This window comes from Chanos chanos, chromosome 8 (genome assembly GCF_902362185.1).
Source record: "Chanos chanos chromosome 8, fChaCha1.1, whole genome shotgun sequence".
Taxonomy (NCBI): domain Eukaryota; kingdom Metazoa; phylum Chordata; class Actinopteri; order Gonorynchiformes; family Chanidae; genus Chanos; species Chanos chanos.
Window position 1 is genome coordinate 6658716 of NC_044502.1, and position 15157 is coordinate 6673872.

Genomic DNA, 15157 nt, shown 5'->3' on the forward strand with positions numbered 1-15157 from the left:
ATGAGCTGGGCAATTTTTTTTTTGTTTTAGATTACACATTTGACACAGAAAATGCTGCAGATTTGTGCAGTCAACTGCAGAGAGGTTGAAATAGAACAAGAGAAAGAGAGAGAGAGAGGGTGAGCAAGAAGAGAGAAAGAGGCAGGAGGAGGGAGGAGGAGGAGGAGAAAGAGAAAGAGAGAGGAAAGTGAATTAAAAGTGCAGAGAGGAAAACAGAGACAGGAGGTGGCTCGCGTGTTTGATTACTCCTGAGCATCCCCACTGATGAATGTCTGTAAACCACAGGAGGCATCTCAGACTGTGTTTGTTTGTGTGTGCATGTGCGTGCGTGCGTGTGAGTGTGTGTGTGTGTGTGTATTCATGTGTTTGTGTGTGTCTCCTTTGCTGTGCTCTTCTTCAGGAGGTAGACCTTCACAGGATTGGCAGGGAATTTTTTTTTTTTTTTTTTGCGTTTTTTTTTTTTTTTTTTTTTTTTCCAGATTTCATGCTTGTTTGTTCGACCCGACCGTCTTTAGAAGAACTTCATCAGCTTGGTCTACTAGACCATTACGGAGTTCCTAGTGACTGAAGCAATGGAATGAGGTTTGACTGCTCGACCTGATGAGAATGCGTGGACAAAGATGAACTTGACCGTTGCCGAATCTGTCAGAGCAATGGGGTTGAGGGTAGGTGATGGGCGTTAGTCCCTCAGGGCACCTGGGTGGGAGGTGTGCTAACTCAAATCACTCCGGAATGGGCACGGTCAAGATGAGGCATCAAAGCTGCAAGAGAGAAATATTCATTACCTTGCAGTTGTCTACACTAATACGATACTAAGGTGATGTAAACCTAGCTAGAGTTGCTTTAGAGTCACGACAATACTAAGACCTTCAGCCTTATTCAATTCATATGGTGAAATGGCTTTCAGCCAAAACAATTAAGTGGCTTCCTGCCAAATCACTAAAATGATCAGCACCCACTAAGTTACTCTTTTATTTGTGGGGAATGATTTAATTGGGTCAATGTATAAGTAATTGTCTACTTCTGAACGTGTGTGTGTGTGTGTGTGTGTGTGAGAGCGAGAGAGAGAGAGAGGAGAATGGCGTCAAATCTTTGTTCTTCTATTAATCTCCCAAAGGATTAGACATAAGTGTGTGTGTGTGTGTGTGTGTTTCAGCATCAATAGAGAAAGTGCCATGGGACAACAGTACTGTGGTGTCATTGCTCTTCTTGCATCATTTGTCATCCTGGTTTTCTCATATTCAGAAGAAAGAGAGAAAGAAAACAAAACTAAATAAACAAAATGGAACAACACATCAAAAAGGTAGGAAAAAAACAAAAAGAAAAGAAACACATTCCTTTATCAGTGGAAAAAAGTCAAGATTAGGGTGTGTATGTGTGTGTGTGTCCCTGTCTTAAAGACATTAACCATTCACAAAGCCATTTTCTATCCATGCTGGGCTAACTGGCCAGGCTGGGCTAACAGACAGAGTCACCCCTACCTCCTCTTACTTACAGACCCACACCACGCACGCATGCACGCACACACACACACACACACACACACACAAACACGCACGCACAGATAGAGAGATCATGCAGAGACTGACCACAGTGCATGGCAACATAACAAAAGGTTACTCAGACTTTTCCACTAGAAAAAGGCAGAGAAAACAAAAACAAAGCACATGTTTGTCTTCCAGTATCTCTGCTTTTTTTTCCCCCCAAGAACTCTACCCTTCCTAACTGTCCTTTTAATGAACTATCTTAGACTCTGTGAATATTACCAATGCTCACGTACCACATATAACATACTATGGGTTCTATACGGAGTTGCTTGTGATTTTGGGAAAGGTGTCTGTCGGTTAAGGGTTTCTCTGAGGTCTCTTGTCACTCACCTGTCCCATAGCTTCACATTTCTGCAGTTATTGCTGCAACAGCCCGCCGATATCAAAGCTGCAGGAGGAAGAGAAAAAAGGAAAAAAAAAAAAAAAAGACGTGTCATACAAGAGCATTACCCTGACACACACTGACAGCATCATTTTGCATTTTTATGCCAACCTGCATAAGATGTCTCCCCATCTTTTATATCACCACACAGTGTACTTACACCACAACCTCAGGACGACACTGACTTTCATTTTAAAGGCTTTTTAATATGCAAACCAGCTACAACACAAAGACCGTACCAGACAGGAACTGACACAGAGGTAGATGAAGAAAGAGAAATAGCAGGAGCGAAAGCTGCAGATGTATTTGTAACAGGACTGCCACTTTGTCTCAGGGGTGTTTCGGGGTGTAGACTGAGGACAATTGAGACAGCGTGTAGAGGCTTCGCTTCCCTTAGCCCACTCTGCTCCAGTGCTCTCCGGCACTGCAGACCTGCCGCATCTGACAGCCACAAGCACTCACTGTCAGCCCGCAAAGGCTAAGTGACTGCGAATCGCCCTGGTTTTTATGTATGCTGTACATGCATATACACAGATACACTTACACATGCACAGACTAACACACACACACACAAACACACACACACACACACACACACACACACATACATACATATATACATACAAAGAAGTTTCACCAGCAAAGGGTGTGAAATGTGGTAGGCACACATAATGCCATGTTTTTTGGGGTTTTTTTAGTTGACTTAGTCTAAAATGCTTTGTCATCCCTATTCCATTTTCCATAAAAGATAATACAAACTAATAAAAGAAACTTACAAGAAGGAATCCCTGCTAGTCTAATATGAATTAGTTTTTCCCTAGTCCTTTATGACATCTACCCCAATGACGAGGAACTTTGCGGTTAATATTTTCAAGGACATGTTTATGATAGCACATCCTATGTAACCGATTCAATATTTGCTTCCGGCAAGCAAGTAACAGTAAAGCGCCATACAGTGTGCTGTCGATATGCGTTTACTTCCTCATGCGTCTTCAAACGTAACCTTCTCCACATTTCTTCAACACGTTTCCTCCGCACATTTTTCATGGCGTTCTGGTCTGAGTTTATACGATTAAAGCGAGACAAATGTCATTGGTACAGCTGTGTGGGTCTTTAGCGAACGGCGCCGCGGCCCAGTTTAACTGCCGACGTGCACGCAGTCCGCGTTTGAAAAAGCCGGATAACACACGGAGGTCAGCGCGTGAGCGTAATGAACATATTTAACGGATAAAGGGGCTTGCTTCGTAGAACGCGGTAAACAGCTAAACAATTAGAGAGAGCAGGTCCCTGTCAAGTCGACCGGCGACGAACTATCTCCACTACGTACACAAGGATAACGAAGTCATTGGGAAGGTGAGGACTCGCAATGTTACACAGAGGTTGAAGATGTGATAGTTTCAACTTAACAGATCTAAAGAGTCAAGATGAGAAATCAGAAGGGGTTTAAGGGGGGATTTCGAGGTTTGATAGCTTTGGTAAAAGGGTTTTGAGTAATGAACATAGAACTCTATCACCACAATCAGAGTTTCTGATTGCCCTCCAAATTCCTTGGTTGAATCAATATTATCCATTAATAAAACCATCAAGGGTTTTTTTTTTTTTTTTTTTGCCATGTACCCCTTAACTGGTCAGAAAGTCAACAGCTATTACAAGTGCCTTGACTTGTGGATGGATAAGGTAGCTTACATGTTTTCATAAACATTCCATTCTTGACTTACCAAAAATCACTGAATCAATTAGAACCTCTAATAAAGTATGTTTTACACTGAAATAATTCTCATAAATATTATAAAGCAGTATATGTCACCATGCATTTAATTAGCAATATCTAATTAGCTTAACACAGAAAATTTATGAGTACTCATGACGCCTGTTTTGAAGCTGTCATGATAAATTTATGGCACTCTTTTGCTCCGAGTGAGCTCAGCCCGTGAGTTTGGATTGTGAGATCAGCGTGAGGTAATTTCTTATTGAGCTGCTAAGATCTCAAATCTTTCTCATGAATAATTCATGAGAAAACCAGGAGGGAGCCCAGAGACGAGAAGGAGATTTGTGATCTCTCGTTTGTCTTGCGGTCAGCCTGTCGCACACTTCTCCAGCAGACTCACGCACACTCACTCACACACACACTTACTCACACACACAGTCACACATGCACAGACACACACACACACACACACACATACTGTCACTGGACTTTCCCAAGAGGGTACAATCTGAGTAAGCACAAAAGTGTATATTTGGAGAGCCCTGCTTTAAAGCTACAGACCATCAACAACGAAACAGTGAATTGTTGAAGATGCCACACAAGCTTTAACAAAAAGTAGACCATAACTCAACTCAAAGTGTCCCCATAACTCATCCAAATATGATAGAGGCAGGCATAGTACTCTGTCACAACCAGGCAATAGTAGGATGGAGGAATATTCTCCACATATCGCAAAGAACATACCCTCAGCAACCTTAGTATTCTTCCACCAAGCACAGAACATGACATTTTACAGTTCCTGTGATCTGAGGTTTTTGTTTGTTTTGTTTTTTTGTTTTTGGGGGGGGGGGGGGGGGGGGGGGGGTTGAGCATTTACTTATTTCAAAAGGAATTGGAAAGTAGCACACACACGCGCACACAGACGCACACACATGCACTGTGTACACACAGAGACACTATCTTACATGGTGCAGTCACCGAAACACATGGATTACAGCAGAATGGCCTATATTTCCAGAGATCATACAACTGTTTAAGCTTTAAAGTGGAGGGGAGTGAATTGGAGCAGAGCGATAGCGATTGGGGGGGGGGGGGGTTGGCGTGTAAACATTCCCGAGAAAAGAGCATTCGCTCGTCTGCCGCTGATTTATGCAGAATAAATGAATAAGTCAGAAAGTTAAAAATAGAAATATAGTGTCTCGTGTCAATAAACAACCCGATGATGTCAGCTCTCCTAACACAGCATTTAGCAGGCTGCATCGGGGTTTTTTTTTTTTTCAACGCGCAGTCGACGAAAAATATTCAAAGAAACCCAGTCGATTATTAGAGAACAGCTGCACATGATGTGTTAAGAGATTGAACTGTAAAACAAGCGAGCAAGGCGGGGGGGGGGGGGGGGGGGAATGATAGCACAGCCTGCAAAATAAACAGATGTTGCACATTAATGACATCTCTTTAAAAAGAAAAGGGGGTCAACAACGGTTACAAAAATAACCGCCATAGGTGGCACATGCTATGAGGATGACACTTGTGGGCCAGATATGTGACGAGTGAATTTTCCATGCCCCCAGGTCAGAACTTATACAAAGTCTCTGCTTGGCACGTAGTCTCATTACTGTGTTGACCTACTCAGTGAAGCCATTTTCATGACATTTTGTGATTCTCTGAGGTCTTCTTTTTTTGCACGGGCTCAGACCTTTCGCGGATTGGTAAATTGGTGCCGGAGCCGAATTTAGAAAATTCTGAAGGTCAGAAAAGGCATTGGTTCAATTGCTGGGGATTTTTTTTTTTTTTTTTTTTTTGGCTTTAGAACAACAGGGTACTGTTGGAATTTTGTGAGTCGGTTAAAACTCTCAGTGAAAACTAAACCGTATTTAAATAAATGAAAACCACTTTACAGAGAAATTTGTGTCATCCAATCCACGTTAATTTGGTCTTTATGTTAAAAAAAAAAACAACAAAAAAAAAACGCCTGCACACAAGTACTGCAGAATGGACGAGCTTGAACAAAGAGGAGGGTGTGATATTGCTCATCTGTTTCAGAGGAAAGAAGGATAAGAGACGTGGGGGCACAAAGCAAACCCAGAGAGAGAGAGTGCAATTGAACTCAAAGTCCCATAATCCTCTGTCACAGCACAACAACTCCTTCCCTTTCAAAAAAAAAAAAAAAACAACCCCTCTTCATGAGCCTGCAAACACATTAAGACCGATGGAACCGAGAGAACCATTAAAATGGCTCCTCAAAATGAAATTTAAATCAAATATAGACCTTCTCGCTGTCAACGTTTTTCCTTACGCAGATCCTCCGAAAGCAATGCATTGGCTACGGCCAGTCATGAGAATTCGTGGGAGATATGCAAGGGAAAAAAAAAAAAACCTCAAACTTGTACTAAGCTTGTTCAGAGGTTTAGAGATTTGTTTTTGTTTGAAACTGTGTATCTGTTGGCATTAAATCAATTACGGCACAGCAATCTTATCATGACTTGTAATTTCAGCTTGAAGAGATCATATCTCAACTGTAATCTTCAGGATACATAAATCAAAGATAAGAATACAGGACAAAGACTACTGCCTTGAGCAGAGCCCACGGCGAACAATGAAAGATTGATGACCAAATCCAAGGTTTATCAGAAGCTTCTGAATTCTATTATTGGCTTATCTTGAGTTTTAAATGAACCTCAGGCATGAAATGGTTAATGGACATGTCATATCTGGGGCCAAAATCAGACAGCACGTCGACTAAAGCTCGTAACAACATAACGGGAGGCGTTATTCTCCAACATGCATATAAAACCCATATCCAATTTTTCCATGTACGACTTTCAAAAAGGAAACCATTTTTTTTTCTCCCCCGTCCTTTTCTTTCCGGCCATTTTCACACGGAAAACTAATTGCGGGACCTTTTTTTTTTTCTTTCTTTTTTTCCCTTCGTGTGATAATCTGCCAGCTCCTTGGCTGAGTTCGCACGGATCCAAAGCGGAGGGGACGGGGGGGATGCGACTGTGTGAGTTTGAGCGTCGGTGCCGAAGCCCCACGGAATGTCTGTAGAAAGCCTTAACAGCCAGACCTCAGGGGCCTGGCTCAGGCAGGCCTGTCAGAGCCAGCATTCGCACCGCGCTCTTCCTTATATTGTATTCAGCCGACGAAAACAAAATAGTGAGGGAGTGACACTGGATTCGCCTCGGTCCGTCCCTTTATCTAGCCATCCTCGTAATTATCCATCTCTTGGTCTTATTACTGGATGTTAATGGGATTATGCAGATGTATAATTATCTTCAAGAGTATTATCTTTTCAGGCATATCTAACAAAGTCATTCTGTCTCAGTACATCGTGGTCATGTGACCCGAGACATGATGTCCTTAGAAAAGCGTACCATATGTTTAATCCCTCTATGTTTATATGAAAGCAGGGGAAATATATTAGGACACAATGTTCATAGTTATTTCATACTTATGTAGTGCAACACAATATCCATGGTTCTTTCATATTATATACTGGAACACAATGTTCACAGTTCTTTCATACTGTATATTGGAACACAATGTTTGTAGTTCCTTCATGTTGTACACTGGAACACAATGTTCATAGTTCTTTCATATTTATATACTGGAACACAGTATTCAGACTTCTTTCATACTTATATAGTGCAACACAATATCCATAGTTCTTTCATATTATATACTGGGACATAATGTTCATAGTTCTTTCATATTTATGTACTGGAACATAATGTTCAGACTTCCTTCTTACTTATATAGTGCAACACAATATCCATAGTTCTTTCATATTATATACTGGAACACAATGTTCATAGTTCCTTCATATTATATACTGGAACATAATGTTCATAGTTCCTTCATATTATGTACTGGAACACAATGTTCATGGTTCCTTCATATCGTGTAGTGGAACACAATGTTCATGGTTCTTTCATACTTTTATAGTACAACACAATATCCATAGTTCTTTCATATTTATATACTGGAACACAATGTTCATAGTTCCTTCATACTTAGGGGAAACTAGAAGCAGAATCATTCTAATCCTCAGTTGCACTGTAATCACAGTTGCCAAAATTACATTTGGATTTGATGGCTCTGTGGTAAAATCCTACACTATTCTCAATAGTCATATTAGTTTTGTTGATATTGCGTGTGTAAGACTTCATAATCTAGATCAAAACTCTTCTGTTTTAGACTCCAAATGCGCAGCTTGTGAGATTTAAAACTGTGCTCACACACTGACACAAAAGGATGATGATGACACATTGATTAGAAATCATTAGAACACGATAAAAGCACCAAAGGGGAAGAAATGAAACGTGTGATTAGAAACTTTAAATATAAACTCGTCTCCTTTGGCAAAAGGCGAGGACACACTGACCCCCCGCTATTAAATTTTTGCCTGGTCTTGTTTAATTAGAATACATGAATACTCCAAAAACGTAATTCAGCTCCATCTACGAGAAATAATAATAATAATAAACTGAAATAAAATTCAAACTCTATGACCCTGGGGTCAACAGTTCAAACTGCCTCAGGGCCAATCGGTTAATCATAGAGAAATAAATTCTTCTCCTGACCTGAACAGTCCATAACATGAAAAACGTCTGTAAATCTAGCATGGGATAGAATGTCGCACCTCCTCTCTCTGTCTCTCTGTCTCTCTCTCGCCCTCTCCCTCTCTCTCTGATTGAAAGATCGTGTATTTTACAGTTGTGCCACCTTAAGTACTCACATATAAAACTGAAACATCCAGAGCCTCTGCCTATTAAAACCCTACCTTCTGTCACTGAAGCATCCGTATTCCACATCATGGAAGTTTCCAGAGGACACACGTGCGTGTGTGCCCCCCTCCCCCCCCCATTTTTTTTCTGACCCGAAAAGACAAGCTAGACAAATGAATCCTAATTAAGTTATTATAAATGGCTTCTACGTTCCCCATTCACGGAAAGTGTGTTCGCAGCATGTGCTCCGCAGAATGTAGGGGAAAGGTGGTCACTGTAAGGTAAACATCGAGGAAGCTCAAAGTCTAGCTGCTATATATAGAGCCCCAAGTCAGAGGGGAGCGTCTCCCAAGGTCGTGGAGGAGGTCACACCGGAGAACAGAGGCAGCGATACCGGGCTGCTGCATCACAAGCTCCCCTGAGCTTTCAGATGCCGGAAGCTTCGCTACGCTCTGTGCGTTTCTCTGGCCGTGGCTTCAGAGAGCATCCGGGCCCGCCTCAACCCCCCCTTCTTAAAATTCTGTGTCTATCTGTCTAAGTAACGGGTCAGACAGACAAGAAAACTGCGTCAGCCAGAAGAGGTGGAATGTTTGTAAGTTCGGAGGTGGCACTCGCATTGGCATCGGGGAGGAAAAAAGGGTGTTGCATACCTTTTTCTTTATTCTCTCTCTCTCTCTCTCTCCCTTGTTCATCTGAGCAGCTTAAGCCAATATGCAGATTATGTGATTACCATAGCAGAAAACACGATCATTCGGAGACTTTTACCCTCTGCTATAGAAACATTTGCTGCTGCAGCCCTCTCAAAATCAGTGAGTATATGACCAGGTGCACAGTCAGCAGAAGACAACACTGAACACTAGAGAGAAAACAAAAATCTTTACATTGTGTGCGCGCACGCGTGTGTATGTGTGTGTTTGCGTGCGTGTGCATGTGCATGTGTCTCACACCCACACACACACACACACACTTGTTTCCATCTTCAGCATTCCCATTTCCATTTCCCCTGGTGCATATTCATCTGTTATTTTCCTTTCCAACTCCAGGTTGAGTATTAAAAAAAACAACAAAAAAAACAAGTTGGACTCACAGGACTGAATATCCCCTGTACACCACCGGACAGATTGTCAATGAAAATACAAACAAATACATCAGAGCAGCCAGTGGAGATGGTATGAGAGGACTCTCTGGTCCGGCTCTGTGTGTTCCTCAGAAAACCAATAAAGAAATAAAGCAGCAGATGATGGTATTACTATTAGTTGAGAGGGTCAGGCGTTGTTTTGCTTTCATTTTGGATTTCACCAATATTTAAAAAGGATTGGATCTCATATGGTGTTACGGCATCATTATTTAGACATGCTTATTTGTCTGATTTTTTTTTTTTTTTCCTATGGCTTAAAAAAACCCTACTATGTTTATTGCTGTGTGCTTTGAGCTTTTGAGTGAAATTGGGACCCAACTTTGAAAAAAAAAAAATAAAAGAAGAAGAAAAAATAGTAATTCCATGAAAACCTCTTACATGATAATCCAGCAGGGCGCAGTAAGGGCAGGGTAACATCGTCACAGGAATTGAATTCTCTTGTCCATAACCATGTTAACAGTTTCTGGCAGAGAGTCAACACGCAGCCTTTCTATACATGTGCACGCTATATTCACACACTTTCTGTCCTGGAAGAACTCACAACTCTCTAGCTATATTCTTTACAGTATAGCCATCAGCCTAGGTATTTTATTAAAAAAAAATAGCTCAATTTCAGATCAACTATAAACTATTTACCCAGCGGGCAGAGTGGCATTTTATCCCAGTGGTCTGTCCTGAACCATTCGGTCCATAATAGTGACTTGAAAAAAAAATTCTCCTTAAAAAATAAAATGGGACTGAGATGCCTGCTGAGCCACTCCATGCTCCCAGTCAAGATTTGTTATCACAGGGTGTGATGAAAAGTAAAATACTCTTTATTCAAACTGTAAAAACAAAACGATTTCCTACGTACTGTCAGCTTGCTTTTCCCGCCATAATATCCGAAAGTTATTCCCTTGCATTATGTTGATATTTGAGATAATGGCATAAAGCTGAAGTGTTACATTATAGGAGCGGTTTGAATTTTAGTGTTGTATAAACATATGATGTCTTATAGTATACAATTTCTCACAAAAAAATATGAGAGAGCTGTAGTGTGGAACCTAGCCCTGTACTCTGGCCCTAACTGAATTTTTTTTTTTTCCGAAACAATCTGTGATCTTATGAAATAGCCCCATTATAAAAATCACATAATAGAAGACCGACTCAGGCTCCTCTCCGAGCTGCACAGACGACAGGGTGCGGGGTCAGCTCAGCAGGACGAAGCTCAGGACAGTGCGTGACAGTGACAAATGTTCTGGACGTCTTTAAAGAGGCGGAAGACAACACCGGAGCCGCCCCGGGCTCAAAATAACGGACGCCTCGTTAGCTAACCTTGTCTGGGAGAAAAGCGCAAAGGGCTAAGATAACGTACGCGGGTTGAAGAAGAATCGCGAGGGCTTGACGTCTCAGTGCGGTCTGAGGTGTAACCGCAGGGGCGTAAAGCCGTTACGGGATGTGCAGGGGTTACGCTCAACCTGTTGTGACAGTGTTACAAGACGTGGCGATGTGAGGCGTTCATATTAAAGGTGCAGATTTTCAGAGCAGTGAAATGTTTGTTTTGTAACCAGACAGTTTTTGAGAAGAGGTTTTATCACAGACAAAAGAGTTAGCTTACAAAACCTGCTATGACAACAGAACAACGCTATCATTTGGCTTTTTGACAGGGGGGTGTTTATTGCCGCCTCTTCCAGGCACATAGCGTCTACTGTGGGAAAAAAATAAACGTGTTTTGACTAAATAATGACCGTGACAGTAATTTGTGTGAATCACTGATTTCATGCTGTTCAGCCTTAAACCTGAGGCAAAGCTGAATGCAGAAAAATACAACTCAAACACTCCCTATCACAGCCTTATGCTCTCACTTCAAACTTCACACTGTTCATCTGTTTTCTTAGGGCATTATAAGCTGTTAAGGAGGCATTTTTACATGTTGCAGTGCAAAGCTAGGCAGATATTTCACCTTGAGGGATACATCCTGTGGACAGTGTTAGCAGCGCTAGCTGAGCCACTCAGCGTTTTCTCCTCGAGAAATCATTAGCAGCCGGCGAAGGGTATTCAAACACCAGCCAAGCGGTCGCTTTCGATATTCTCCCAGCCTCTCCCTGACAACCCCATAACCTCTGCCCTGTACTTACAAAAAGTAGCGATTTCAGGTGGAGGATGCAGCAAAATTATTAAACTGAAAAGAGGGTGATTAATTGTATCTTTTTTTTTTATCACGTCTGGCTAATTTATTAAAGAACAGATCTGGGGCAATTTGGAAACCGGCAAAGAAAATGTGACTATGATGTGATACTCTGCAGTCAACTCTGTGCAGAATTTCTCTTTTTTTTTCACTGGAAAAGATGCAGATTGTAATTACACATGAACTAACTGTCGCCGTGTTTAATCACTAGTCATCACTCCTGTTTCATCTCACCTGCAGTCATTTTTTTTGCTATAATTACAGAGTACTGAAACATTTAGCATGATGATACATTGTGAATCATCCTGCACTAACTTCTCTTCTCAAAGATGCTCTCTTCCGTAAATCAAACCTACCGTCCGTACCATTGTAGATGCTCCTGTGGTGAGGCGATAGCTCATCTCCAGCTGGTCTCCGTGCCACCGCCTCTCTCCCGGGGCTGCCGAACTTCACATGCTCAGGACTGACACTATACTGGTGCCTAAGCATCTCTGGACTGCTCCCTCCCAGCATGCCTTTGTCATGGTGTTCAGGGGTCCCAAACAGCACCTGCCGGGGCTCAGGGCTTCCACAGCTGCTGCTGATACTCCCCCTATGCCTCTGGTAGAGCTCCGGGCTGCTACCATGCCCAGGGCCCAAGTGGTGCTGCTTGAGGGCCAGGCTCTCGGCACTGTGCTTAGGCTGGGTTTCCGGGCTCCTGCGACTCAGGGGACGACCCCCGTATTTTTCGGGGCTCAGACCCCTCATGAGTCTGTGATCAGGCACCGAGATGGATCCGCAGCGTGGCCGGCAAGGCTGGGGCAGGGCGAACGGGTACTCCAGGCTGGTGCTCCTGTGCCTTCCCGGGGCCGGATGGTCGGGGCTCGATATCTCCACGCCTCCTCCGCCAGCTCCTCCGCTCCTGGGCTTATGGAGGTGTTCGGGACTGCTCCCTCCTCCTCCTCCTCCAACGGGCCCGGCTGAAAGCGCCTGCTTGTGATGTGCGTGGTCGGCGCTGTCTGCGCTCCCCGCGCTGGAGGTGCTGCTCCCGTCGCCCACGTCGCGCATCATCAGCAGTCCGGCACCAGGGACCAACAGACTGCTTTGACTGTCAATAGAGTTTCGACACCCTCCGACACCGTGACCCCCGCCCCCTTGTCCAATCCCCCCGCCGCCGACCCCCTTCTCCTCGTCCAGGAGCAAGCAGAGCTCCTTGAGCTCCAGGTTCTCCCGAATCACCTCCTCTTGCCGGAGTTCCAGTTCCTTGAGTTTCTGCAGGTAAAGCGCGACTTCCTTACGCATGATGCTGGCGCTGTATCGGCCAAGGCGCTGCCACTCGCGCGACACCCGCTTGCCTTTCTGTCGGTCGTCGTCCAGGAAGCAGCACAGGTCACGCAGCTCGCGGTTATCTTCCTGCAGTTTCTGGTTCACGTCCTTCATTATCACATTCAAATAAAAAAAAAAAAAATTAGCATTTAAGGAACAAAATGGTTTTTTTTTTTTATTAAGATGTAACCTTGACTATAGAACCAATCAAGGTTAAAACAATCATCTGTTGAAAACCTCCAATTTTGCAACGCTGTTGAACTGAACTGACGGAAGAGCAAGAAAGAAGAGGCCATGCAAACTGATTTCAAGTTCTCACTTGTGCATTCTGTAATGTTGAGATTATACCTTACTTACTGTTGGACTCTGTTCTTCTGTCTGGTTAATTAGTTGAAAAGGACTGGCCTTAATGTTTTCTTATAATCAAAAGAGAACACTGTTGCTCCATCGCAGTCTTACCATGACATGCTAACGGAGCTCCAGAGTTACAGCCAGATTCAGTAACACATGCTCGTCCCTAAAGAGGTACTGCACCAGCAAACCCTGGCTCCCAGCATGAAATAACGTCAGGATACCACCCTGGTCTCCTGTGAAATCTGTGGTAAACTGTACATCTTGCCGGACTGTTTTTGAACATCTAAAACATGGGAAATGTCTGAATCTACAAATTACGCAGTATATTAGTCCTCTTGCTCCTTACCATTTTAATTGGTGTAGACAACAGGTGTGTCCTTAGATACTGCTGCTCTACAAAGTAGGCTAGGTGACTAAATTAATCTAAGTACTCCGGCTGAGAGACTGAAACATAAGCTAACCACATAATCACCACACCACCCTTACAATTTCGGCGGCTCAAATCGGTAAGATGATATAATTATACTGTTTCACACCCTACAGTAAGTTCTTCTGAGCTGTTGCTAAGATCCATGAAACATATTCAACTTGATATATCCGAATTCTTCAATAACAACAAAACAAAATGTATTCTACAGCTCAGCGTGCTTATATGTGTGGGTGCAACCGGCGCATCCTCAGAACCCACCGTGCGCGCAGGTGCACTCTAAAACTATGATCTCATCGCTCAGGAATGCGCGTCTCTTTACCTTCAACCCCCGGATTTCGCTCAGGTGTAACTGTAAGCTGCGGTTGACTTCCCGAATCAGATTTCCGTGGTCCAAAATAACGCTCATTTTATCTGCCTCAGACCTCCGGAGCCGCCGCACTAGGTCCTCCTTGCTCCACTTTAGGAGGTCCTCATCCGTCAAATTGGAAATATCCTCAGCCGGACTTTCTGTAGCCTTCGATATTGACAGCTGAAGCTGCTGCAGCTGCTGAAGCTGAGGCTGCGATTGTGTTGCTTTCTCCATCAGTTCAGATTGGCTACGTTACCAGCAACTGATAAAATATTTATAAGGCAGTCAACATCTGCTTGCATCCGATCCGAGAAGGAGGAGTCGCAGAAATTGCCGGTCACGGAGAGAGCATAGTTGGGTAATCCAAAACCTATGCCCCCCTAACAGTGGGAAGAATATACTTTTCCTGATGCAACAGCTGAGGATACGGAAATAGTCGAAAATGTTAACCTGCTACATGTAGAAGTACGAGCCCTCTGTCCGATAACGATTGCTACGCATAGTTCGTTCAAGTTTATGATAAAATACAAAATCCAGTATAATGCCCTTCCTATCAAGAGTAGAGACCCTCCACCGTTTGCGGGCACCTGACGTGCACGCCTCCGTCCTGCCCTGCACACTCCACCAAGGCATGGAGGTGGGTATACAGCAGCATCTCCAGCAAGTGAACGGGAAAAGAAAGAGCGTGACTGCAGCGACGTCTCTCTCTCTCTCTCTCTCTCTCTCTCACGCATACTCACACTCTCACACACAATTCTCAAGGGTCTTCAAGTGATGCTGATGCTGCATTTGCTTTGGTGCCCAGCGCCATCTACAGAAACCACCACACATAACAAATAACAAAACTCAACCGCGAGAAAGGTTGAGTGAAGTTTTAAACTGTACTACGATTTCTGAAAAATCGTATCTCAAAGTGTGATTTTTTTTTTTTTTTTTTTTTTTTTTTTGCTAGTGTGAAGTGTTACAGTACGGTTTTACGACATTCCATATATAGGCTACTAAGTTATCTGCAGGTATCGCTGATGTAGTGGATTTATGTGGGCGGAGTAC

General features: G+C 43.3%; 1 protein-coding gene across 1 annotated transcript; it reads right to left on the reverse strand.

The window, feature by feature from the left end:
- Window positions 1–148: 148 nt before the first annotated feature.
- ccdc85al (coiled-coil domain containing 85A, like) lies at window positions 149–14341 on the reverse strand. Its single transcript, XM_030781844.1, has 4 exons — window positions 14078–14341; window positions 12026–13082; window positions 1878–1935; window positions 149–761 (listed from the first exon to the last, which is right to left on the reverse strand). Exons 1-4 carry the CDS (start codon window positions 14339–14341, stop codon window positions 743–745), a joined length of 1398 nt encoding a protein of 465 aa, XP_030637704.1. The 3' UTR covers window positions 149–742.
- Window positions 14342–15157: the final 816 nt, after the last annotated feature.